This window comes from Rhinatrema bivittatum, chromosome 19 (genome assembly GCF_901001135.1).
Source record: "Rhinatrema bivittatum chromosome 19, aRhiBiv1.1, whole genome shotgun sequence".
NCBI classification, from domain to species: Eukaryota; Metazoa; Chordata; class Amphibia; order Gymnophiona; family Rhinatrematidae; genus Rhinatrema; species Rhinatrema bivittatum.
Window position 1 is genome coordinate 27,199,744 of NC_042633.1, and position 25,778 is coordinate 27,225,521.

The 25,778-nt window shown below is 43.9% G+C and overlaps 1 protein-coding gene across 3 annotated transcripts in view; it reads left to right on the forward strand.

Moving 5' to 3' along the window:
- LPAR2 (lysophosphatidic acid receptor 2) overlaps positions 1 to 25,778 on the forward strand; it is a 49,072-nt gene that overhangs the window by 5,410 nt on the left and 17,884 nt on the right. The window contains exon 1 of one of the 3 annotated variants that reach the window (XM_029584957.1): positions 3,612 to 3,702. The exons of the other annotated variants lie outside the window; for them this stretch is intronic. Coding sequence (XP_029440817.1) covers positions 3,676 to 3,702 — 27 coding nt within the window. The 5' untranslated portion in view covers positions 3,612 to 3,675. Of the gene's footprint in view, positions 1 to 3,611; positions 3,703 to 25,778 lie in introns of those variants that run through there. 3 annotated transcript variants of the gene reach the window in all.

Sequence of the window (25,778 nt, forward strand, 5' to 3'; positions counted from 1 at the left end):
GAATTTTTAATTTTTCAGCCTTGAGTTTGTTTGCATAGAGCTGGGTCTAGTCCTTTTAGCACTTGAAAAAAAAAGTCATTCAAATTACCTTCATCACTGCAAGATTTTATATCTATGTTATTTTTTCTTGATAAATCACAATCTCTCACAATTGCAAATTGATGCAGTGTAAAAGAAGAATAAAAGTTACTACAAAGTCCATCCAATAAAGAAAACCATAAAGTCTGAGGCAATAATAAAAAAATAATTTAAAAATAACATAAAAACAAAAACCTGTATAATAGTGCCATAATAATAAAACTTTAAAATAGTAATATAAATCTGATGGGATAATATAGGAAAGAAAGCTAAATTGGAGTTTCTAAGCAACAGAAAATGGTCTAAATCCAATGCAGCATGAAACACTCAAAACTCGGCTTTTCCAGAGGCGTTTTTGGAGTCCCAAAAATCTTTTAAACTTTACTTTTATCTTGTCTTTTAGTGCTTATACTTTTATGAAGTGTTAGATGTATTTATTGTATTAAGTTTTATGTATTTCATTTTCATTGACTATTTTAAATGCTTTTAATAAGGCATTTTAATCAAACTGTACACCGATGTGATATCTATTGACGAATGAATGTCGGTATATAAAAGCCTTTAAATAAATAAATAAAATAAACAGCCAGCGGGATTTGTACCAGCTATACAATTCCTAAATTATAAAGCATTATCAAATACCAAGGCCTTCTGGAATTGAAGGGACTCTTTCTCGAGTAGAAGGGTGAGTGGGAAGGAACTCCACAAGCTTGGGGCAAGATAAGAGAGATTATCTTTTCTTTTCACGTTTGCTTTCAAGTCTGATCTCCCTTGGAGATGGGTGGAACCGGCCCGCTTGATCGGGGGTTCTAAGACTGGTCAAGGTATGGTGGCATACCCCAGCGAAAGGTTTTGAAGGCGAGAGAGCCTATCTTGAATTGAATACATAAAACAACAGGCAACCAGTGCAAAGGTCTGCAGTAAAGGAGTAACATGCTCATACTTGTTCTTGTCAAATATCAGTTTAGCAGCAGCGTTTTGCTGCTATAGTAGGAGACGGGAGTTTCTTGACAAGCCACATAGCTTCTGAGTTTGTAGGACTGACTTGTAGTTTGAAGGCGGCTAACCAGTTTGCTACTGTGGTTAAACAGTTTATTTTTGTTAGTGGATCAGCCAAGATGAGATTGCAGCTGACTATTACCTGAATGTTGTCTTCATAGATGTAGCTACAGAAACCAGGTCTCTGTATAATTGTCCATAGAGGAGCTAGGTAGAGATTGCAAAGAATGGGTAATAATACCGAGCTTGGAGGAACACTACAGTGTGGGTGACCAGGTGAGGAGGCTGCAGAATTCCATACGACCCTGAACGACCTATTTTCTAAAAACGATTTCAGCCAATTGAGGGCTTGATTTCGTATGCCGATTTCATACAGTCAAGCAGTCAGGAGTTGCTGAGCAACTGTGACAAAAGCAGCACACGTATCAGGGCTGACAAGTAACACATCTTGAGCATTATCTAGATGGAGATTGGTTTCGGTGGTGAGAGCTGTTTTGTAACCTGACTGCTTGGGGCGTAATACAAGTGTTTTTTCTAGGAAACCGGATAGTTGAACCTGAACAACTTTCTCAGTTATTTTAGAGAAATAACTGAGCAGGTTGGAAAAGGGGCAATAGTTTTCTGGTAGTTCTGGGTCAAGGTTCTGCTTCTTAAGAACCAGGCATGAATTGTTGCAGTTTGTAACTCTTCAGGTACTCTGCCAGCTGTAAACTGGCATTAATAATATCTGTGAGTGGGGAAAAAAGACCAAGCTCAGGATTTGTAAAGATCTGAAAGTTAAAGGATCTAAGATTGATAAGGAAGTAGGGTTTATTTGTTTTAGCAATAATTGTAACCCTGCGGAAGTGATTGTTTTAAAGGTCGAGAGTTTTCTAACCGGGACTAGCTCTATCTTGTGAGGGAATAGGGTCTTGTAAAGGTAGTGGAGGGGAGGGGAGAGGTTGAGTATATTGGAAAACAGAGAAGATTAGCACAGATTGTATCAATACCATCCCAGGAACATGAGCAGGAATGAAATAACATAATCCAATAGGTAGAAGGCAAGCAATAACATGAAAAGCTAGAACACCAGTGAGTTCTTACCTTGTCTCATTTTATTTTCTGTCTGTATTATCTCATTTTAATTATCTTAATTTATCTTAATAATTTTATTTGGTTATATTATTGTACTTTTAATTTTTGATATTTATAACTACTTTTCTTGTATTATGTGTTGGTTTTATAATTTTACTTTTTGCGTGTATAATGTGTTTTCTTTTAATGTTTTATGCCTTGTTAACCGTTGTGATAGAATACTGAACGACGGTATATAAAACCAATAAATAAAGAAAGAAATATTGTTAAAGAAATGACAAGGCTGGCCGCTGTAAGGGTTGAAGGACCAGATGACTGTACCGTCTGGTGGTCTAAATATGTGATATGAGCTTGTAGAGCTGCTTTAGTCTATCTGCTTTTGCTAAGACTTTTTTTGTAGTAGGCTTTTTTTTTTTTGTGCCTTTATTTCAGCAAGGGTGTTTGATTGAGTTTTTCAGTCTGTATTCATCCTCTGGTTGCTTCGTCTTGTGCCATTTCCTTTTTTGATGACGTAACTGTGTTCTCAGAATTCTTAGCCTGGTGTGATAGATACTTGTGTTCCTATAGGTACAGTAGTGAACTGGGGCAATCTGATCAAAACCATCCTTTAGTTTGTGATTCCAACACTGGATCTTGTCCTCTAGAGGACGATTAGGGAACCCCGTGGGGAGTTCAGTGTCTTGAATTAGTCTTCCCGGATCTATGGACTGATATTTTTGTCTTGCGGGGCACGCTATTTGGAATTTCGTGACTGAGCTGGAGTTTGATCATAATATGGTCTGACCATGGGATAGCCACAGTGTTGTGGGCAGATTTTGTCCAATGTAAACATCCTGCCCAGGGTATGGCCATCTTTGTGTGTTGGTTGTTTTACCCATTGGGCTAGCAAAAGATCTGTAGTGGCAGAGAGAAATCTGCCTTCTGTTTGGCTCGTCTGCATGTAGGTTAAAGTTCCCTGATAAAACAAGGCGTGAGCTCCTGGTGGTGCTTTCATTTATGATGGAGATTAAATCAAGAAGCCATTGGTTGGTTACTAGGGATATGCCAAAAGAATATTAAATCTAGTGGTCTTATGCAGCTGTAGAAAAGGGCACTCCGTAGACTTTGTATTCAAAGAGAGTACTTTAAGATAAAGAAGGTTGAAATAGCAATTATCTGTTTCCCCAGCCTTACACTTAGGCCTCGGTGTGAAAAAAGCTGTAATTGGGTGGCAGGCTTGTTTGAGGCTTAAGCCAGGTCTCAGTATTAAAAAGGAAATGGAGATGTATGAGATCTGTCTACAGGAAACCACGTGTTGATCAGAAGAGGGCGATCTGTGAGGCGAGAACGTGAGAGAGGTAAAAGTTGGCTTTATCTGAAGGCGTATTGGCAATTTTAAGGAAGGATGTTTAAAGTGAGAGAAAATAGGAGTAGCTGCCCATTCCCCATGATGAAGAAACCAAAAAGAGTTGTGGGGTCCAAGATAGTGCTGGTAACAAACCAGGAGGAAGAGTTTGAGCTGCTCTATGTTGGCACTCCGTCTGCATGAGTTCACAACGTTTCACAGGCTTGGTGAATAATGTGCTTTTTCATGCTGTCATTTGCAGTTTAGCAAAATGTGTTTACTTTAAGGCCATAAGGTCAGCAGATACCACCCTAAGATCTCTCTCCTGTTTGATGCACATCAGTAACTTTACTGCACCCCAAATGCATGACTATCGTTTTTTGATTTTTTTTTTTTTTCTTTTTGAATTAAATTTTGGTTACTAAACGTTTGACAACCTGCTACAGCTTTTTTTTTTTTTTAATAAGATCATGCCTCTTGGTGTGATCTGCAGAAAAACATCCCTTTCCTACAAACTCTTCTGCAGTATTGACCCAGGACCGATCCCTAAGGTATTTTACCAATGATAACTCTTATCTGCACTTTGTTGTCCATCATTCTACCTCAGTTTACTGCCTTGAGGCTCGCTCACTCCTAGACTGTTCAATTTATTAGCCTCCTATGTGGAACAGTGTCAAACATTTTGCTGAAATCCCAGTAAACTGTCTAGCATTCGCCTCGTTCTTAATTGCTGGTCGCTCATAAAAGATACTCGATAGGTTTGAAATAATCTCCCGCTGGTAAAACCAGATCCGGTAATCTGCTGGATTTGAGACATTCCCTATCCATTTCTTTAGGAGTGACTCCATTCAGTGACTGCGAAGGTTAGATTCTGTGTCTGTCACTTCCAAGCTCCCTTTTTTCGCTTTTATGAAGAGAAATGACATCTGCCCTTCTCCAGTCCTGTCTCCAGAGGTGGAACAGATCAATTGCCTTAGCTTCCTTAAGCTGGAGGATGGAGCCCATCTGGCCCTGCAGCTTTGCCCCCTTTGCTTTGCTATTTCCATGCCTCTTCTTTGAATGGTATGGGATCTTTTCTACTACCATATGTAGCCCTTCTAACTTTCTGTGACCCCTTTATTGAACACAGAACACAAATATGTGTTTGGTATTTCAGCTTTTTCTTTTCTTTGTCCTGTCAGTCTTATCTCATTTCACTGACTTGTCTGAAAATGCTTTGTTTCCCGCCTTTCTAGATGATTTTTCCCTGTCTTCTGCTTCCACGGGTAATTTGTATGTTTTGCATGCTAATCTTTTTGCCCTTACGTTTTCAGCCTCTTCCTTTGAAAACAGTACTGATCTTTTTCCTTCTGCTTGTATTTATTTCCCTACGAGAGGTTTTTTGCTTTCATAATGGCTCCTTGTAGTTTAGCCCGGTGTTTCCTGACTAGTGGTGTCCTGGCACACTGCTCTTCTTTCAGACCTGCTCGTCACCACTGCCCTGAAGTGGAGGTCCAGACCAGGACCTGGGCTCCACTCACCACATCTCACCCAGGGCCTGTGCAGGGGGATTAGGTGCCCGACCTCGGGGTTTCCCAACCTTTTCCCAGCCAAGGCTCTTACCCACTGTAGATTAGCAAAACTGTTCTGGCACCCCCAGCCTCCACAGAGCAGGCACTGCGGACACGGAGAGGTCTCGTACAGCCAAAAGAAGAACCAGGACACACTGAAAGCCCCACCAGTCTCTTCCAAGTTTTAAAAGAAAGGGAAAGATGGGGGTGAAGGACCAGCTCTGCCTATATATAAGTGCAGAGAAGGCAGAAGTCAGTGTGGTGAGGGCAGTCAGCTCCCAGCACTGAGTGAGTCACTTCCAGTGCTTAGTGCCATCGCACTCGGCTTGAAGATGACGGAGGCTGGAAAGGCGCTGGAGCCCACGTTGCACAGCTTAGACATTGTAAGCTGCACAAAGTGGGTTCCAGCTCTCCACGCCCTGCATAGTTGCCCATTAATCACCACACTCTAGGGCTGATGCTGTAGCTAAGAAGAGGCCTGCATGATTACACATGTTCTCTCCTACATATTTAAGAACCACCACTGGTGTGTCTTGTTGCTGCAAGGCACTGAGAGCAAAGCCCAGGTGCTGGCCTGAATATGAGCATCAGGCAATGGTAACTTTTTTTTTCTGTGGCACGCCTTAACAAGTCTGAAGGCACACTGGTTGGGAAGCACTGCCTTAGGTGAACCTTATAGCCTTGCATGCACACACAATTATGCATTTATAATAACATATTTTACCTGAAAAAGGACATTCAAAGACCATCTACTGAGGTACAAATACGACTTTCAGTATATATATTATATTTACATGCATAGCTGTGGTGCCAAACAGAAAACCCTGCAAAAAAAGATACTTGAAACCCATATGGTATTAGTTCTGTTGTAATATACGTTAGGTGTGGGCATCTATGAAAAGACAACAGGTCCTGATTGTGGGGCCTGGCAGAACATCTGCTCCTGGCACTTGGGCCTGGGGTTTTTCCATCTCTGCTGTTCCACATGGAAGACTGGTAAGCAAGCGAGTCAGCTGGCGCACGGGAACAAAAATGAATAAACCTAGGTGCAAAATTAGCTGAAGAACAGGACTCGGAGAGTGGTCGTCAGAGGGTCCACTCTGGTGAAGGAAACGTGATCAGCAATGTACCACGACGATAAGTACGAAGTCACCTTCTCTTCAGTATCTCTATAAGTGACATTTGAAAGAGGCCGCTGCCCGAGCCCTGCATAGCAGGAGGACTATGGCATGAGCACACTGGGCTCTGCCCAGAGGACTCTATTAGCCAGTCTCAGCCTTCTGCTTTCTGCTCCAGTCCCTCCCATCCCAGACAGGAGGCAGAGAATAGAAGGGGAAGGGGGTGAGCCTGGAGCAGACAAAACTTAGAAAGAAGAGCCATGCTACACCCTAGTCCAGTTCTTCTTCTGCCATTCAGGGACAGGACAGAGAGGGGATGAAACTGAAGACCACACTGCTAAGCACTCTGTTCCCTAATCTAGTCCTTCTCCTCCTAATTGTGGTCCCCTAGTCTGTATTTGGTTATGGTTTGTCTGTATTGTGCATGCGTGGCCTAGGTGAAACATTCTGCAAGCATGTATTTATTTAAACATTTTTATATCCTGCTTATAGAATGGAAGTGGGTCTAAGCAGTTTACAAAAAACACATTCATAATAAAAACATAAAATCATAACTACAACAATAAAAGGTAAAACTAGTCAGAAAACAATCTAAACAAACATTAAAAATACAATAAAATAAATATTGTGCCTCAAAAGGGGGGCTAGTTAGAATCCGTCCACTACTGACAGTTTATAAGCAATGGAACATAAGTAAATTTTTATGCAGGAATCTAACAGTCCAGCTTGTTCTATTTTCCAACAGAAGGTGTATTGGTGTTCTAGGGTCCAGCATAATATTTGCAGTGTTACTTCTTAGGGCTGTTACTGTTTGAATTCTGGGAGTTAGCAAACCTGCCTTCATACAGCACATCTTTGTTTTTGTGTATTTATAGGCTTGCATTAGTTGTACCTTTTCCACATAATTGTCCTCGGTCTCGTCATTTCTCCCTGCGGAGGTCCTGTCCAATGAACCCTTTCCATCACCACTGGCTCTGTAACCAGTGCCAGGACTTAACGCTTCAGGCAGCCACACCTGAACGAATTGCAACAGCTCTGGATCTTTCACGCGCGCCAGGAAGCCAACTATCTGAATGCTGCTTCTGCGAGCTATGTTTTCTTGATCCTCAACACGCTCCAGCAGTGCCGCATTTTCCTTTAATATCTACAACTGTTCCAAAGAGATCTCTTACACCGGCATTCTGTGATCAAAATCTGCGATTCGTTCAGTTTGTTTCTCCATCCCCGCTCTGCTCTCATCTAGAGAGGATTGCAACTTACTTAATCAGTCTTCCAGCGTAGCAGAAACAGCTCATGGAATCTCTCACCCCAGTTCTTTTAAGTTCAGGAATGAAGGAGTCGCTGATGCAGCCATCTAGCTTCTTTCAGTGTATCATTTTTTTCATGGTGAGTTTGAGCAGATCTTGTCACACAGGCCCCATCACCAGCCACCAGTTCAGGAATGGTAAAGTCTCTGCTGTGTATATTTAAAAATGTCTGATGATGTGGGAAACTTCTTCTCAGCAGCACATCCTGACTGGACGTCACATGGCCAGTTTTGGACTTTTGAGGAGCCATTGAGGGGAGGAAGGCTTTGTGGGCCTAAAGGCTGACAACATCTTAGACTAGTGATGGTGAACTCCAGTCCTCAAGTTCCACAAACTGGCCAGGTTTTCAGGATATCTACAATGAATATGCATGAGAGCATTGTTAAGGGAGAGTTTCAGAAATCCACTACTTATTCTTGGGATAAGCAGCTTGGAATCTTATCTACCCCTTGGGATCCTGCCAGGTTCTTGTGGCCTGGATTGGCCTCTGTTGGAAAGAGGATATTGAGCAAGATGGACCCTTGGTCTGACCCAGTATGGCAAGCGTTATGATTAGTGCGTCTAAAATGCACGTAGCTATTAGTGCTCATCACATGTAGATGAGGCAATTAGCTCTTACCCCCCCATGTAGAAAATCACCGCTCGGCAAATTTAATTAATGTCAGTCCTGAAGCTGGGCTTAAGTCAGCCCACAAGTGCAGGGCTCAGCTCAAAACCCAACCAATACTGCTGCTTTCTGTGCTTCCCATTTAAATGACGTCTCTTCTTATTGTGCAGCTTTTTTACTCTCTTTTGCTGCTGGCCATTCCCTGGTGTAAGTACGTAAGGTGTCCTCTCTCAAGTCACGTCGGATCAGCCAGCTTATGAACTCCTGCAGCGGCAGGATGAAACGACGCTCGTATTGAGCGTCCATTTTCCTAACCTGGGCGCCCGATGCTTTGGCGCGCTAGGGATGCACAATTTCCCCCGGTGCGTCCTTTTTAGCACAGCAGCGCATTCTTTTATTGCATCACGCCCCCAGCTGAGGCGGTTGTGTGCGCAATAGTAATACAAGCGCCTGTGTTTTACCATGCAAGCAGAAACCTTACTGCCAGAGCAGGAAGGGGTTTAAGTGCACAAAATGTGACTCTAGAAGTGCCTGTCCTGCTTGGCACCCTCGCCCGGAAGTCCCATGCAAATGAGGGCAGTAAGCAGGACTCCCTAATGCAGGGAGGTGCGGTGGCCTAGCCCGTTTTTCTTAGCGCTGGAAACCTTTTACTGCTGAGCAGAGATGGAGTAAAGTTTCCAGTGCAGATCCTGTCTGCCTGCAGGCGGCCTTGAAAGCAAAAACCAACTCACACACACACACTCACTCACTCACACTCACACACACACTCACACACTGCAGCCTTAGTAAAGGTTTCATCTCTCTCTTTCCCTTTTGTTCCTGTCTACCAACCCTCTCTTTGCGGGGGAAGGAGAATGACTCAGCCACCTCTCACCTTCTGCTCTCAGGAGTTAACTGCCCGGCCTCCTCTGACTCAGGAATGATATCTTCACGGGGCTGCTGTGCAGGGCAGGGAGAAGGTCAGCAATAGCCAGGAGTGACCTTTTCCTGCTTAACCTCTCTGTCACTGCCCTGACTCAGCTCTGCAGTACTTTCCTCATCTTCTCCCAGTCAAACATTGACATACCTGGGAACTTTTGTTTTCCAGTCACCCTGAGATTTCCGTGGATTGGGGAGGGGGGGGGATCTTTCTCCTTCCTCTCGCTCACACACCCGCTCTTTCACACACACACATCCTCTCGCTCACACACCCGCTCTTTCACACACACACACACACACACACACACACACATCCTCTCATTCACACACCCGTTCTTTCACACGCACACATCCTCTCACTCACACACCCGCTCTTTCACACACACACACACACACACGCACACATCCTCTCACTCACACACCCGCTCTTTCACACACACACACACACACGCACACATCCTCTCACTCACACACCCGCTCTTTCACACACACACATCCTCTCACTCACACACCCGCTCTTTCACACACACACATCCTCTCACTCACACACCCGTTCTTTCACACGCACACATCCTCTCACTCACACACCCGCTCTTTCACACACACACACACACACACGCACACATCCTCTCACTCACACACCCGCTCTTTCACACACACACACACACACGCACACATCCTCTCACTCACACACCCGCTCTTTCACACACACACATCCTCTCACTCACACACCCGCTCTTTCACACACACACATCCTCTCACTCACACACCCGTTCTTTCACACACACACATCCTCTCACTCACACACCCGTTCTTTCACACACACACATCCTCTCACTCACACACCCGTTCTTTCACACGCACACATACTCTCACCCAAAAAAGAAAGAGGGCCACCCATGGACCCCCATCCCATCGGCAGCAAAGACAAGAAGAGGCCCTTGCATGATCTGACCAGGGGCAGGAGGGAGCCCGTTCAGCTGCTGCGCCTTGTCCTGTGCCAGCCCCATGGCATTAAAAAATTGCGGGGCTAGCACTTCCTTTCTGCTGATCTCGCGATACATGAGGCTGTGCCTTTATAAACTCCTGATGCATTAGCTTGCTCCATCTGGAGTTATAAAACATGTTGAAGCCGTGTGTGAAGAAACTGCACTGAATTTCAGCAGTTTGAATGCTCGGGTTGTTGCATCGGTCTGCCAAGTGAACAACCAAATGTGTGTGTGTGTGTGTCAGAGAGGGTGTGTGTGTGTGTCAGTCAGAGAGAGGGTGTGTGTGTGAGAGTGGGAGCCTCTGTGTGTGTGTGTGTGTGTGTGTGTGAGAGTGTGTGTGTGTGTGAGAGTGTGTGTGTGTGTGAGAGAAGGTGTGTGTGTGAGAGAAGGTGTGTGTGTCAGAGAAGGTGTGTGTGTCAGAGAGAGGGTGTGTCTCTGAGTCACTGGCTGGCAGTGTGGTTGTCTCCTTACTTGGCAACTGGTGCAAGAGCCTTTAACACCAGGCAGGAATCCAGGATCTATGTATGACAGATGTGACCAAATGTGGGGGAGGGGGCACTGCATTTCGTTTGCATCTCTGGTCCAGGATGTGCTCTACCTAGTTATTTAGGAAAAAGGTGAAATTTATGTTGGAGATATCTTGGGCCCAATGGTCAAAGATATCCAGTTATCTGGATGTAACTTAATCAGCTAACGTAGGGGTAGATTTTCAAACCCCCAGCACACACAAATCCCGGCCTTTCGCACGCCGGGCGGATTTTCAAACTTTTTATCCTTCCATCTTCAGCTCCTCCTTCCCAGACAAGCCTCGCCAACCTGAGGGCTGGCAGGGTGCCTCCTCTAAGACACGCCCTCGTCAGGGGAGGTCGTAGAAGCAGCAGCCGTGCTCCCTACCCTTCCTGGGCCTGGTTGTGCCACCTCTGGGTCATGCCCAGGCTTGAGCAGCCTGAACAGGTAGGGCTCCAAAACCAGATGCTCCGTGGTGCCACATGAACCAGTCCAAGGAGGGAAACCTTAGGCCCATCCTGGATGTTTGACCTCCCCCCCCCCCCCCCCCATCCTGGGGCATTATGGGAACTGTAAATGGTAGTAGCAGAGAATATAAATACCCCAATACTTTGCAATGTAAGTTCAAGAACAAAGACAGAGCAAGAGGGTCTCTGCAGCTCCCTCGTGCTTCAATGCACAGTCCACAGGGCCAGTCCCATCCCATTTCAACGACTAAAAGTCACAGAATTGTGACTCAGAAAGCTCTTGGAAGAATGACAAGGGTGCAGTCTTGGAGCAGACTGTTCCTCCCTTTAGTTTAGCAAGACTCTTGTTGGTGTAGTGGACTTTCTCCTTTGCAGCTGTTAATGGGGGGTGAGGTATTTGTATATACACAAATCAGAGAGCTAGGATTACTTCATACTGTAATTATTTTCAGCCTGGGCCTGATGAAAGGGAGCTGCTGCTTTTCGAGAGCACACGCAGCTCTGTCTCTGTTTACTGGCAACACTTCAGCCACCCACACAGGATCCTCTGTAATGATAGCAGCTCACAAGCAATAACAAGCCATGCATTGCTCTCCTTTCGGACCAGATGTGGGCACGCGAAGATCTGGCAGGAAGTGCTCTCGCTGACGTTACACTCTACCTTGACTCTGAGTCACATAGCTGAGTTACGCCCTCTGGGCCCTGCTGTAATCTAATAATTGAATTTAATGGACTGGGGCTGACTTTAGAGGCATCATTATGGGGTGGCTGGGGCCACAAGTGCCTGCCCGAAAAAAAAGTGACTTGCAACCCCAGCCTGGCTGCTTCTCCTGCAGAGAGGTGTGCAGGGAAAAGGGATCACAGCCAAAGCTAGAGGCAGCTGCAGGATGGGTTAGAGGAGTCAGGCTGTCGTGGCTAAAGGGGAGAGAGTGAGGACTTGAGTAGTCAGGGGAATGCCGGGACTCAGAAATGGGCTGGAGGAGAGAGGGAAGAAGAATGACTTGGAAACTGGGGAGGGAGAGGAGGGGAAGAGCAGAGACGTGGGTGAGAGAATAGAGCAATAGCGAGGACATGGAGCCTGGGGAGAGCAGGAGAAGGGGAAGATTGGGGACTGGGGAATCTGGAGTTAAGAGCAAGGGCTCAGAATGTGTGGGGGAGTTCTGACTTGGAGATAGTGGGGGATGCCGAGAAGGGAGAAAGTGTGGACAGAGAGTGAGCAGGGATTTGGAAGGCTGGGGGAACTTGGAAGCTTGGTGAGTATGAGTGTGGATGGGTTTGGGGGTATGAGATGGGGTAAGCAAAGGAGGGTGGGGAGTGGGGCTGTGGAGGACTGGAGAGAGGGTGAGAGGCAGTGGAAAGGGATGGGTTTGTGAAGGGTATGGGAGGGTGAGAATGGTCCTGGGAAGGTAGTAAAAGAGGGAAGAAAGAGACAGGTTAAAGACCAAGGAGAGAATGAGAGACAGGAAATGCCCTGGGGCTTGTGAGGCCATGATAGGCAGAGTAAGGTACATGAGAGTTGGGGAGAGGGTGGAAGGAGTTAGAGATGAGGCAATGGGAGGGGTGAGTGAGGGGTAGAAAGCTGGTAGGTAGGTGAGAGGTGAAATGTAGCTATTTAGGAGAGAGAGGCAGACGAGAAAAAGAGAAATAAGATAAAAAGGGAAGGTAAATATCAGAGACCAATGTAGGGAAGGAGATGGGAGAAGAGAGAAAAAAATGGAACGAAGACCCTAGAAAAGAATCTTAGAGGGAAGACCTAAAAGAGACAAGGACCTAAAAATTAAATGAAATGCCCAGACAACAAAGGTAGAAAAGGAAAGATTTTCTTTTCGGTTTTTAGAGAGTGGAGTGTGTTAACTTTGGGAATGTGCATTTCTTATATCTTTGTATTTTGCTCAGTGCATTAGGCCGTGCATCCATTTCTCTAATTTCTTGGTGTTTCCATTTCAGTTTTCATCTGCATGTTTCTGTTTCTAATTCATGCTTCCTTGTTTAATATTAAATAAGTATCAGTCTATGGTCTGTGGGTGCAACCAAGGTGAGGGACTCTGCTAGCGCCGGGGTAGGCATTTCTGGTCCTTGAGTCTGGTTTTCAAGCTATCCATAATGATTATGCATGAGATATAGTTACATGCATTGCCTCCACTGTATGCAAATATATCTCATGCATATTTATTGTGCATCTCCTGGAAGCCAGACCTGTTTGTGGCACTCGAGATCTGGAGTTGCCTACTCCTGTGCTGGCTTGTGATATCTGGGTTGGTATCCATAAAAAGTCATGGGCTAGGAGGTGATGTCCTTTTGTGGAGTGCAAGCTGGTTCAAAGACAGGAACAGAGTAGGATTAAATGGTCAGTTTTTTTCAGTGCAAAAAGGTAAACAGTGGAGTGCTTCAGGGATCTGTACTTGGATCGGTGCTTTTTAATATATTTATAAATGATCTGGAAAGAGGTACGACCAGTGGTGATCAAATTTGCAGACGACACTAAATTTTGCAGAGTAGTTAAATCACAAGCAGATTGTGATAAATTGCAGGAGGACCTTGAGAGACTGGAAGATTGGGCTTCCAAATGGCAGATGAAATTTAATGTGGACAACTGCAAGGTGATGCATATAAGGAAAAATAACCCTTGCTGTAGTTACACGATGTTAGATTCCATATTAGGTGCTACCACCCAGGAAAGAGATCTAGGCGTCATAGTGGATAACACATTGAAATCGTCTGTTCCATGTGCTGCAGCAGTCAAAAAAGCAAACAGAATGTTAGGAATTATTAGGAAGGGAATGATGAATAAAACTGAAAATGTCATAATGCCTCTGTATCGCTCCATGGTGAGACCGCATCTTGAATACTGTGTACAATTCTGGTCGCCACATCTCAAAAAAGATATAGTTGCGATGGAGAAGGTGCAGAGAAGGGCGACCAAAATGATAAAGGGCAAGGAATGGTTCCCCTATGAGGAAAGACTAAAGAGGTTAGGGCTGTTCAGTTTGGAGAAGAGACGGCTGAGGGGGGGATATGATAGAGATCTACAAAATCATGAAAGGACTTGAACAAGTTAAGGTGAATCGGTTATTTACTCTCTCAGATAATAGAAGGACTAGGGGGCACTCCATGAAGTTAGCAAGTAGCTCATTTAAAACAAATTGAAGAAAATTCTTTTTCACTCAATGCATAGTTAAGCTCTGGAATTCATTGCCAGAGGATGTGGTTACAACAGTTAGTATAACTGGGTTTAAAAAAGGTTTGGATAAGTTCCTTGAGGAAAAATCCATAAACTGCTACTAATTGATTAGCAATAGTAGCGTGGGATCTATCTAATGTTTGGGTACTTGCCAGGTTCTTGTGGCCTGGTTTGGCCTCTGTTGGAAACAGGATGCTGGGCTTGATGGAGCCTTGGTCTGACCCAGTATGGGCATATTTTAAGTGCTTATAGTATTTTTCCAATAGGAGCTCCTATAGTAATGCTTGAATTGCTGCAATGTCCTAGGCAGGGCTGCTGCTGTTGGAGTCCTGGGAGTCAGCGCTATTGCATTATAGGTTTGCTATGGAGATTCTGAGTGTCTCCCTTGCAAGGTTTGGTGTTGCTTCACAAAGTGTTTGGTGTTGAAGGTACTTGTGTTACTGTTTCTGAGGTAACACCAGAATTTGAATATATTTTTTTGTACGTTGTAAGGGGAAATGTCTCTGGACGTGGAGTGTGTGCTACCGAACTGGAGGTGCAGGATTTATATTTATTTATTTATTTATTTAGGTTTTTTATATACCTGCATTCAAGAACAGGTCACATCATGCTGGTTTACATAGAAACAAGGGGTGCATAGAACAGTAGAACTAAACTGGTGCAAAGGGGAAGCAGTTACAAAAAACCAGGGGTAGAATAACTGGGAGAGAGAAAAAAGAGGAACAGTGGGGAGTAAAAAGAATTGTATGGGGATAGGATAAATAACTTAATGACTTAGATTCTGTCCCTTTTTTGTATAGACTTCAGGCTCATATCCATATAGAAGGTTGAATAAGGCTATCAAATAATTTTAATTGTAGTTTTAATGGGTGATTGAAACTACTTTTTTTTTTATTGTACAGAAGGTATTTTGTGATTTTTTTTTTTCTTATTGCATCTTTTATAGTGAATTTAAAAGCAGGGGCCCCGCTGTGGGGGTTGACGTGATGTGCCGAAATGCCACTTTCACTTGCCACTCTATTACCACTCCCCATCTCCCAGATACATCCGTCTAAAGATACCACTCGCTGGTTTTTACAAGGCTCTAACGATGTACCAATTTAAAATGAACTTTTGAAAATACTTACTTACTTATTTATTTATTTATTTATTTAAAGGCATTTATATACCGACGCACGTTGGGAACATCTCGTCGGTTTACAGAGAACGCAACAAGCAACAGGCTTTACATGTAACAAGTAACCAGTAGAACAGGGAAGCGAGGGAGGGAGGAGGTTGATAACAAAGGAGCTGAGGAGGGTGGGGGGAATGCAAACTAAATATACTCGACAAATTTACATATTTACAAAATACTTGTTTTCTTCTATGGGAGCTGTACATGACGACGGGCAAGAGACTGATGTGCACGGAGCAGGAGAGAGACCTTGGGGTGATAGTGTCTAACGATCTGAAGTCGGTGAAGCAGTGTGACAAGACGATAGCTAAAGCCAGAAAAATGCTGGGCTGCATAGAGAGAGGAATCACCAGTAAGAAAAAGGAGGTGGTGATCCCCTTGTACAGGTCCTTGGTGAGGCCTCACCTGGAGTACTGTGCTCAGTACTGGAGCCCGTACCTCAAAAAGGATAGAGGCAGGATGGAGGCGGTCCAGAGAAGGGCGGCCAAAAGGGTGTGGGGTCAGTATGAGAAGACTTATGAGGAGAGGTGAAGGATCTCAATATGTAGACCCTGGAGGAGAGGAGAGGCAGGGGAGATACGATACCAACTTTTAAATACCTTAAAGGTAAAAATGACGCACGAGAATCAAACCTTTTCCAACAGAAAGGAAGCTGTTTTGTTTATTTTTTAAATGTATTTAAATCACTTCTATCCCCACACCCTCCAAAGTTCGGGGCAGGTTACATACAAACAGTCACAATAAAAACAAGTAGTCGTCACAATTACAAACGAGAGCCATGGACTCAGTAGTTCGAATGTCAGCATGTGCATCAGGGGCTAATCAAAGAAGGCTGCCTTCTTAAATCTTCCAAGGAAAGAGGCTGTAGAACGGGGCTTCAGGAGCCGAAAATCCAAGGGCGTAGCCTGGGAAACCAACATCGTGAAATCGTTCTTCGCGGAAAGGCTGGTGGATGCATGGAATGACCTCCCAAAAGAGGTGGTGACCATGAGGACCGTCATGCACTTCAAAAGAGCGTAGGAGAAACACAGAGGATCCCTAGGAAATGAAGAAAAGGGCTAACCTTAGATGGAATATGGGGGTCACCTGCAACTTGCTGGGCAGACTGCCTGGCCCATTGGGTCTTTATCTCTTGTCATTTATATTTCCTGCAGTTTTCTTCCTTGGTGCTAAACCCAGAAAGACCTTTTGGCTCTAACATTTATGGCGAACCCAGCAGTTTTCAAAGAGATCTGACTAAGCAGTTCCCCCGGGTAAATTCTGCCGGCCCTGGAATGACCAAAATCTCGGGTGCTGCGAAGTCTTTCAATCGCTGTGCATCTGTCATACCTGCCGTAAAACAGCAGCGATGTTTGGCTGGTGCAGACCCACGTTCTCAAAGGACGGAGCATGGGCAGATTCCCCTTTGGTACCGGGCTTCCCGGGCAGTTTTCACGTGGCCTCCAGTGGAGCCACAGCAACAAAATTTCCCCCTCCTGCTCTCTGTGTACGGGGTTACAGGGTGTCTCTTAACCCAGGGTCTTAGCGTTTGTCTGTGCCGGGTGATATGTTCAGCAGTGTAGTAGCTGTGGGTTATAATATCTGCATGGGAGAAGTAAGTGCAGCCTTATAGGGACTGTGTATGGGATGATAGTTCTTTCTTTTACTTATCCTAGCATAGAAATAGAGACCATGACAACAGATAAGGATGATTAGGCCTATCTGTTCTGCCCAATGTCACTCCTGGTTCAGTGACATAGGCCTCAGGCGCTCTCTGGCTTTCCCCTCACTCCTTCACATCTTTGGGAGTCTGTGTTTCTTGAAATCTGTTACTGTTTTGTCTACACCTCCTCCATTGGGAGGACATGCCACACATTCATGCCCTTTCCATGGCGAAATATTTTCCGCTGCTGCTACGGAGTCTGTCCCCTTGAGGGCTCCTCCTATGTCCCATGAGGAATTCACTCTACATCAGAAACATCATTAGCGTACACAAAAAGCCAGCGCTCCAGGCATTGCAGAGTAATTGAGAGAGGGGCTATAGACATGAGTTTTGATTTGTTTGTTTATTAAAGCATTTATACACCACATTGTCTGTCTACAGTTCTAAGTGGTTTACAGTAAAAACATTCGTAATTAAAATTCCAATAATAAAACCATGAAACAATACATAAAACCCAAACATAAAATTGACGCACAGAGCAATGAGTAGAACCAGATCCAAAAGCAGAAAATCTAGCCCAAGCCTAACCACTAGCTTCAGAGTACCCGAGGAAATGCTTGCTTAAACGTATAGGTCTTTAAATCCTTTTGAAAGGTCCTAGGACGTTGCTGCCTGTGCAGTACCTCAGGTAGAATATTCCACACCACAGCGCCTGCCACAGCAAACAATCTTTTGCATGATTCAGACAGCCTAATAAGGTGCACAGAAGGAATATTTAATAGACGCCCAGCAGAACATAAATTCTATTGTGGCCTGTAGATTTTTAAAAGAGCATGGACACAGCATTTAAAGCTTTGTGTACTAATGTAAGTAATTTAAATGTCACAGGTGATTCAATAGGTAGTCAGTGTAAGGAGAAAACAGGAGTTGTGTGATCACACCTTGAAGACCCAGTAAGCAGGAGAGGGCTGCAGAGTTTTGAACCACCAGCAGAGCACGAAAAGTCGAAGCCGGTATGAAAACCCTTAACCTCTACGAAAGGCTTAAGCCTTCGCAGTACACGAAGCTTGAAAAATGAGCTTCACTTGAGGTTTAAAAGAAAGATGTTGATCAACTATGACCCTTAATTCCTAACTTCCTGCATAATTGGGATTGTAAAATTGTCAAGATGTAGCTCCTACTGAAAAGATGGAGATGAAAACCAATCTATCCTGATGATTTGAGTTTTCCCAGTATTTAAGGTCAACTTGTTAGTTTACCAGGCTTGAATGGCCCTGAGATAGAGACTTTAGATCCAGAGTGATATTAGGGTTAGATGTGATTGAACATAGACTGAATTATCATCAGTACAGATATGATAATATAGACCGAGACCAGCAAGAAGCTTACAGATTGGTCTGAGGTAGATATTAAACAATGTAGCAGAGAGGGAGGAACCTCAGTGTAAGAATGGCAGTTTTTGCCTTGTCTGGATCATAAAAAACACACTGACACTGATTACAGCTTATGTGGACGTATGGAAAACTAGTATGGAAGCCTAGTGCTTAGAGCAGTGGGCTACAAACCAAGAGACCAGGGTCCACGTCCCCCTTGGGCAAGTCACTTTACCCTCCATTGCCTCAGGTACAAACTTAGATTGTTAAACTCTCTGGGGATAGGGAAATACCTACAGTACCTGAATGCTTTGAAGTGCCTGAAAAAAAAAGAAAGGTGCAAAAAAGCAGAATATAAAAATGTAATATATGCACAAAACATACACTGTGACAATGTCTGCACATAAACAAAACACCGATTATATTATAAATTCTTATATTCAGTTAGATACCAAAGGTTATATGCATATAAAAAGCAGTAGCAGTTGCAAAAGATATTTATAGTGACACAGTCCTCACACATTCCCAGGTGCAAGACAGTATCAGGAAACTGGGAAGTCAGTACTGGAGACTCAGTCTTGGGTCTTCGGATGCTCTCCTTACTGAATCTGATTCTTCAGCTTGTCTCAGCTTTTATGCTATATTTTGGGCTTTCTGCCCAACTATTCTGTGTGAAGCTGCAGCTGTTCTGTTTCTAACCTAATCTTAGTTATGCAGGAAATGACCTTGTAGCTGGTCTTTGAGTTTTGAGTTCTACTTGTGACCTTGAAGCTTGCAGACTTCGTTAGAGGACGGGAGGGCTACTGGGGGTTGGGGGGAAGAGCAGGGAGAAAGCAGGGGGGCTACCTACAGCCCACAAGCCCGAAATTTCTTTATTTATTTATTTATACGCTTTTATATACCGAAGTTTAGCTAGAGGCCTTCACCCCGGTTTACAGGTAAAACAACAAATTACAAGTGAAAAAACAACTGGTATAACAACAGATAAGGAAAGGTTATAACAATGGATGCAAAATGGTTATAGCTAACAGCTTATATAGCAACAGATTGGGTTTATCGTCAGTTGTAAAGAGTTTGACTATCCGTAATTGTATGCGGTGTCGTTTGTGGTGTGAGTGATTAGCCGATCCCGTCTTTGAAGGCTTGTCTGAAGAGCCAGGTCTTGAGTGCTTTTTTAAATATTTTAGTGTTGTTTTGTAATCTTAGGTGTTCTGGTAGTGAGTTCCAGAGGTGGGGTCCTGCTACCTGCTATTGAAAAGGCTCTGTTTCTTACAGTGGTAAGTTTGGCGTTTGAGACTGATGATATGTCTAGTTGTGATTTGTTTGCTGCTCTCGTATTGCGTTGAGAGATGTGTTTCTGAATAATGTTGTTTAGGCATGTGCTTTCACTGTTGTGTATTGTACTGTGTATAATGGTTAGAGTTTTATATTTGATTCGCTCTTCTACAGGTAACCAGTGTAGACTCTTTAGTACCGGAGTGATGTGCTCAGTTCTTTTGTGACTAGTGAGGATTCTGGCTGAGGTGTTCTGTAGTAGTTGGAGTGGTCGTATGGTAGCTTTGGGTAGACCTATCAGGAGTGAGTTGCAGTAGTCGAAGCTAGTGAATATGAGTGATTGTAGAATGGTTCTGAATTCAGGGTGATACAGTAGTGGTTTTAGGTGTTTGAGGATTAGTAATTTGTGGAAGCCTTCTTTGATTTTCATTGTGATGTGTTTTTTGTAGTTAAGCTCTGGGTCTAACCATATTCCTAAATCTTTCACGTTGTCTTTTAATTTGATGTATGTGTTGTCAATTTGTATGGTGTGGTTCAGCTTGATTCCGGAGTTTTTTCTTTCAAGCAGTATGCACTCAGTTTTGTCTATGTTAAGACCTAGTTTCATGTGGTTTAGCATGTTTCTTATGGTGTCGAGGTAGGTGGCCGAGAGTTTCAGTGCGTTTTCGAGGGTGTTTGTTATGGGTATGATTAATTGGATATCGTCGGCGTACATGTAGTATGTGACGCCGAGACTCATGAGGAGCTGGCAAAGAGGCAGTAGGTATATGTTAAACAGGGTGGCTGAAAGTGCGGATCCTTGGGGTAATCCCATTTCAAGAGGTATGGCATCTGAGGAGTGGTTGTTGATGTTTACTTTGAAGTATCTGTTTTTAAGAAAGGATGTAAACCAGTCGAGAGGTTTTCTTTAAGCAGTGCTGTGTCTGTAATCTGTGTGCTAACCTTGTAAGAACATACTTTTACCATCACATCTTTTATTAACCTCTGATCATAATTCAGTACATGATGGAGACAGTGGGAACTCGTGAACATGAAGATTAAAATCACCGAGCAGGATTTATATTACCCAGCTCAATTTTAGTTTCCATGAGATACTCAATCAGCAGAGAATACACCTGGACAGCAGTAATATAAACAAATCCCATATGATTTAGTCATCAAAAGCACTTCAGAACTGCCAGTAATGGCAAGCTCTACTATTGATGAGTAACAACCGCGCTAAAATTAACACATCACCACCATGCTTAATAGGCCTTGATTTAGAAAAAAATGAATAATTTGGTGGACATAACTGTGAAAACAGAACATGATCTGTATCAAGAAGCCAAGTCTCAATATTACCAAAAATATATATGGCTTATGGTCACTTATCAAATCAAAATATGAAGCAGTTCTATTGTGCATAGATCTTGCATTGACTCGATAGACAGGCCCAATAACATCGATGAGGGTTCGGCTGCTGTAGAGTCCGTTATAATACTGAACCTAGAACTGAGAAAAGTAGCCTAACACAGCAGATTCCCCCATCTCAACCTTGCCCCAAAATTGTTGGGATAGGAAAAGCAGCACAAAGATCCAAAGTATTACAAGGCATTCGAAACAAGAGGAAAACAGCAAAATCAGAGTAATGAAAGACGACCAATAGCGCTGGACGCGTTAATTGCATGCCAAGGAGCAGGCTCCTTTGCTGCCCTTCTTTGTGTGCGTGAAAAGGCCTATGCCACACCGATGGCGGGGGTTAGATGATCATCCAGGCTGGGGAGGGTAGCTTGGCCTTTAAATAGTCCCGCACATGGAAATGATGTCCAGGGGTGGGGTCACACCATGGTCTGAGCTCAGTAGGGTAATCTCTTAACAAGGACCCCAGCGGCTGATGGAAGCAAGCTGCTGGTCTTGGGGGCAGATGACAGGAACAGTGTCAGCTCAGTGGGGAGAGGAGAAATTTTGGATGTCAACTGAGAAATTCCAGAGATGAGGTGCTTAGAGAGAGAACATGTAAAGATGAACTGAAGCCTGCTTTTTATTAGGAGTGTGAAGGAATATACAGGAAGAAACCTCAAAACACCTTAAAGGATCAGATCCAGAGATCTGGCCCGGTATACTTTAAGCCCAAGACAGCAGGGAATCCTGGTCCAGACAGAAGTCCCTGGGAAAGTGTATAACTAGCCAGGCACAAAAGGGCACAGGGGAGAGAAGGAAGCCTAGAGAAAGAGAGTACTGCTGAACTGTAACACTACATTTGTTTGAACTGCGACGCATCGGAGAGCTGGTTTTGTTTGTTTTCTTCACAAATAAGTTTCTGAAAGACTTTTGCCAGAATACAGCCTGAATCTGTCCTCTGGCTCTCCTAAGATGGCTCACGGTGCCACAAGGAATATCAAGAGGCAACAGTGAGAAGGAGTGGAAGTTATGGGTAGAGGAGGCACAGGAGATGATAGCCAATATGTAAGTAAGAGCAAATAAATGTGAGTGTTTTGAAGTGACATCCTAGCTTTACTGAGAGCCAGTGTACTGTTGCTAGAAGGCAAGAAGCAGGAGAAAATGTTGATGAAGTAATCATGCAGCTGAGATTTGGAGGACATAAAGGGGATGATGGAGTTAGAGTCAGGAAGGCGTGCAAGTTAGTCTATTAAAATCAGGAGTGGAAAAATTCCAGGCACCTTGTCACTCAGGCAACAAAACCTTTATTGCTGGTGGGGGTTTTTTGTTCTCAACATTTTCTATGTTCAAAGTGATGTATAAAAATAAAATGGCAAAAGTTTATTAGCAAAGTTACAAATCATAAAGGACATCAGAACTAAAAGCAGCATAATAAAAACAAACCAATAAAACAAAGTAACACACAAATCAATAAGTAATATAAAAAAGCCATAATGCAGAGGAAAAGAAAGTCAAAAGTAAATTTAAATAAAATTATAGCCACTGATCAATAAAATAGCTGATAAAAGACTTGCTAGTCCTAAAATGAATACATATATAACCCCTGAGCCACTCTCTTGGACACACTGGCACAGCTGGGTGCTGGGGGACCTTTAAACATGCTGTGATTATACCACACCTCAAACTCCCACTGGGCCTTGCGTAACCCCATCTCTCTCCTCCCTTTCACATTCAAACTTCTTGAATATTCTGATCACCTTTGTTGGCTTGACTTTCTTTCATCTTCCACACACCTCACTCGGGGGGAAGGGGGCAGTGGCAGTGGTATGGGGCTACTACTTTCCCCCTTTTGCACGTTTCAATCCTTTTTTCTCCTTCAGAGACCTCCTACACCCAGCTGTCCATGCACCCCACTTCCTTTCCGGAGAGCTGTTATTTACCAGCCCCCCCTCTTCCTTTCTCACTGAGTTTTTAGTTATTTATTATTTATTGGTTTTATATACCGTCGGTCAGTATTCTATCACAACGATTAACAAGGCATAAAACATTAAAAGAAAACACATTATTTATTTATTTATTTTTAGATTTTTATATACCGGTGTTCCTATATGAAATAAAGATCACATTATACATTATACATGCAAAAAGTAAAATTATAAAACCAACACATAATACAAGAAAAGTAAAGTTATAAATATAAAAAATTAAAAGTACAATAATATAACCAAATAAAATTAAGATAAATTAAGATAATTAAAATGAGATAAAACAGACATAAAATAGAATGAGACAAGGTAAGAACTCACTGGTGTTCTAGCTTTTCATGTTATTGCTTGCCTTCTACCTATTGGATTATGTTATTTCATTCCTGCTCATGTTCCTGGGATGGTATTGATACAATCTGTGCTAATCTTCTCTGTTTTCCAATATACTCAACCTCCCCCCTCCCCTCCACTACCTTTACAAGACCCTATTCCCTCACAAGATAGAGCTAGTCCCGGTTAGAAAACTCTCGGCCTTTAAAACAATCACTTCCGCAGGGTTACAATTATTGCTAAAACAAACAAACCCTACTTCCTTATCAATCTTAGATCCTTTACCTTTCAGATCTTTACAAATCCCGAGCTTGGTCTTTTTTCCCCACTCACAGATATTATTAATGCCAGTTTACAGCTGGCAGAGTACCTGAAGAGTTACAAACTGCAACAATTCATGCCTGGTTCTTAAGAAGCAGAACCTCGACCCAGAACTACCAGAAAACTATTGCCCCTTTTCCAACTTGCTCAGTTATTTCTCTAAAATAACTGAGAAGGTTGTTCAGGTTCAACTATCCGGTTTCCTAGAAAAAACACTTGTATTACACCCCAAGCAGTCAGGTTACAAAACAGCTCTCACCACCGAAACCAATCTCCATCTAGAATAATGCTCAGGACGTGTTACTTGTCAGCCCTGATACGTGTGCTGCTTTTGTCACAGTTGCTCAGCAACTCCTGATTGATCAACTGTATGAAATCGGCATATGAAATCAAGCCCTCAATTGGCTGAAATCGTTTTTAGAAAATAGGTCGTTCAGGGTCGTATGGAATTCTGCAGCCTGCTCACCTGGTCACCCACACTGTAGTGTTCCTCCAAGCTCGGTATTATTACCCATTCTTTGCAATCTCTACCTAGCTCCTCTATGGACAATCATACAGAGACCTGGTTTCTGTAACTACATCTATGAAGACAACATTCAGGTAATAGTCAGCTGCAATCTCATCTTGGCTGATGCACTAACAAAAATAAACTGTTTAACCACAGTAGCAAACTGGTTAGCCGCCTTCAAACTACAAGTCAGTCCTACAAAGTCAGAAGCTATGTGGCTTGTCAAGAAACTCCCGTCTCCTACTATAGCAGCAAAACGCTGCTGCTAAATTGATATTTGACAAGAACAAGTATGAGCATGTTACTCCTTTATTGTCTATCTTTCTTCCTTCATTAGAACTCAAAATGTGCCTTGCTGGGTCAAACCAGAGGTCCATCAAACCCAGCATCCTGACCTTCATTTTTCCATTCATTCATTTGTCCATTCATTCTTCTGATTCCTATGCCTTAAGGCTTCTTGCTCTCATTTTCTCAACCAAAATCCAACTAGGCTTAGAATTACTGCAACCTGCTTCTCATGGGTCTGCCACTGAATGACCTCTGTCCATTGCAGTCTGTTCAAATCTCAGCAACTTGATTTATCTTCCTCCGATTGCAATTGTGTAACCCCTTTTATTGATTCCATTTCTGGTTCCACATAAAATTCAAATTGCTCATACCTGCCTACAGATGCATTACACGAGAACATAACATTTGCCATACTGGGTCCAACCAGGGGTCCTCAAGCCCAGTATCTTGTTTCCAACAGTGGGCAATCCAGGTCACGAGTACTTGGCAGGATCCCAAAAGGTCAATAGATCCTCACTAATGCTCCTCTCTCACCAGAGGCAGTGGAACACATTTGTGATTGGTGGAGCCTTGCAAATTGCCCCCAGCTCCACCCCTGGTTTACCATGTCATTCTTTCTTCCATGCATTCTTCACATAATAGATTATTATTCTAACAATGAGGAGGGGGGAGAGGGCAAGAAGAGGGCTGAGGGGAATAAGATGAGGAGGGGAGGAAGTGGAGAGAGCAAGAGGGGGAAGGGTGGGAGCAGAGAGGTAGGTAAGAGCAGGGGAAAGGGGAGAGAGAGAGAGAGGGCAGGCAGGGGTTGTGAACAGGAGGAGAGAGGAGGCTGAAGGGAGGGAGGAGAGGAGGGGACTGGGAGTAGGGGGGGAAATCTTCTCTTCTTGCTCCCCTTCCACCTGCTCCCAGGCCTCACTTCACCCCCCTTCGGCCCCTTTTCTGCCCTATCCCCAGGACAGGTTTGGGAAGCCCTGCCTTACAGTGTCCCCAGTGTGTTTGCTACTGCCTTCTCTCCTGCCTGGGCTGGGCCTAAGCTTTGAACCCAGCAGGAGAGGAGGAGGAGGAGAAGAACCTGCTCAGGATGCTGGAAGGCTGCTGTCCTCTTCTTGCACTGCTGCAGTGGTTAGTGAAGGGAGGGGGAGGGGTAGATTGCGCCTTCCCACTGCCACTAATGCTCCTCTCCCAGGACAGGGATGGAGAGGGGCAATATGCTCTCCACTGCCAGCAGAGGGTGCCTGGTCTCCCGTGGCAGTTTAGCTAGGAATGGCCACATTTTGCAGCTCTTCCCATTGCCGTGGATTGCAGGGAGGAATGTCTGACTTTTGTGCCTCCCTCTTCCCAAACTGCTCTAATCTGTGCCCTTCTCCTCCCTTGCCCATTCTC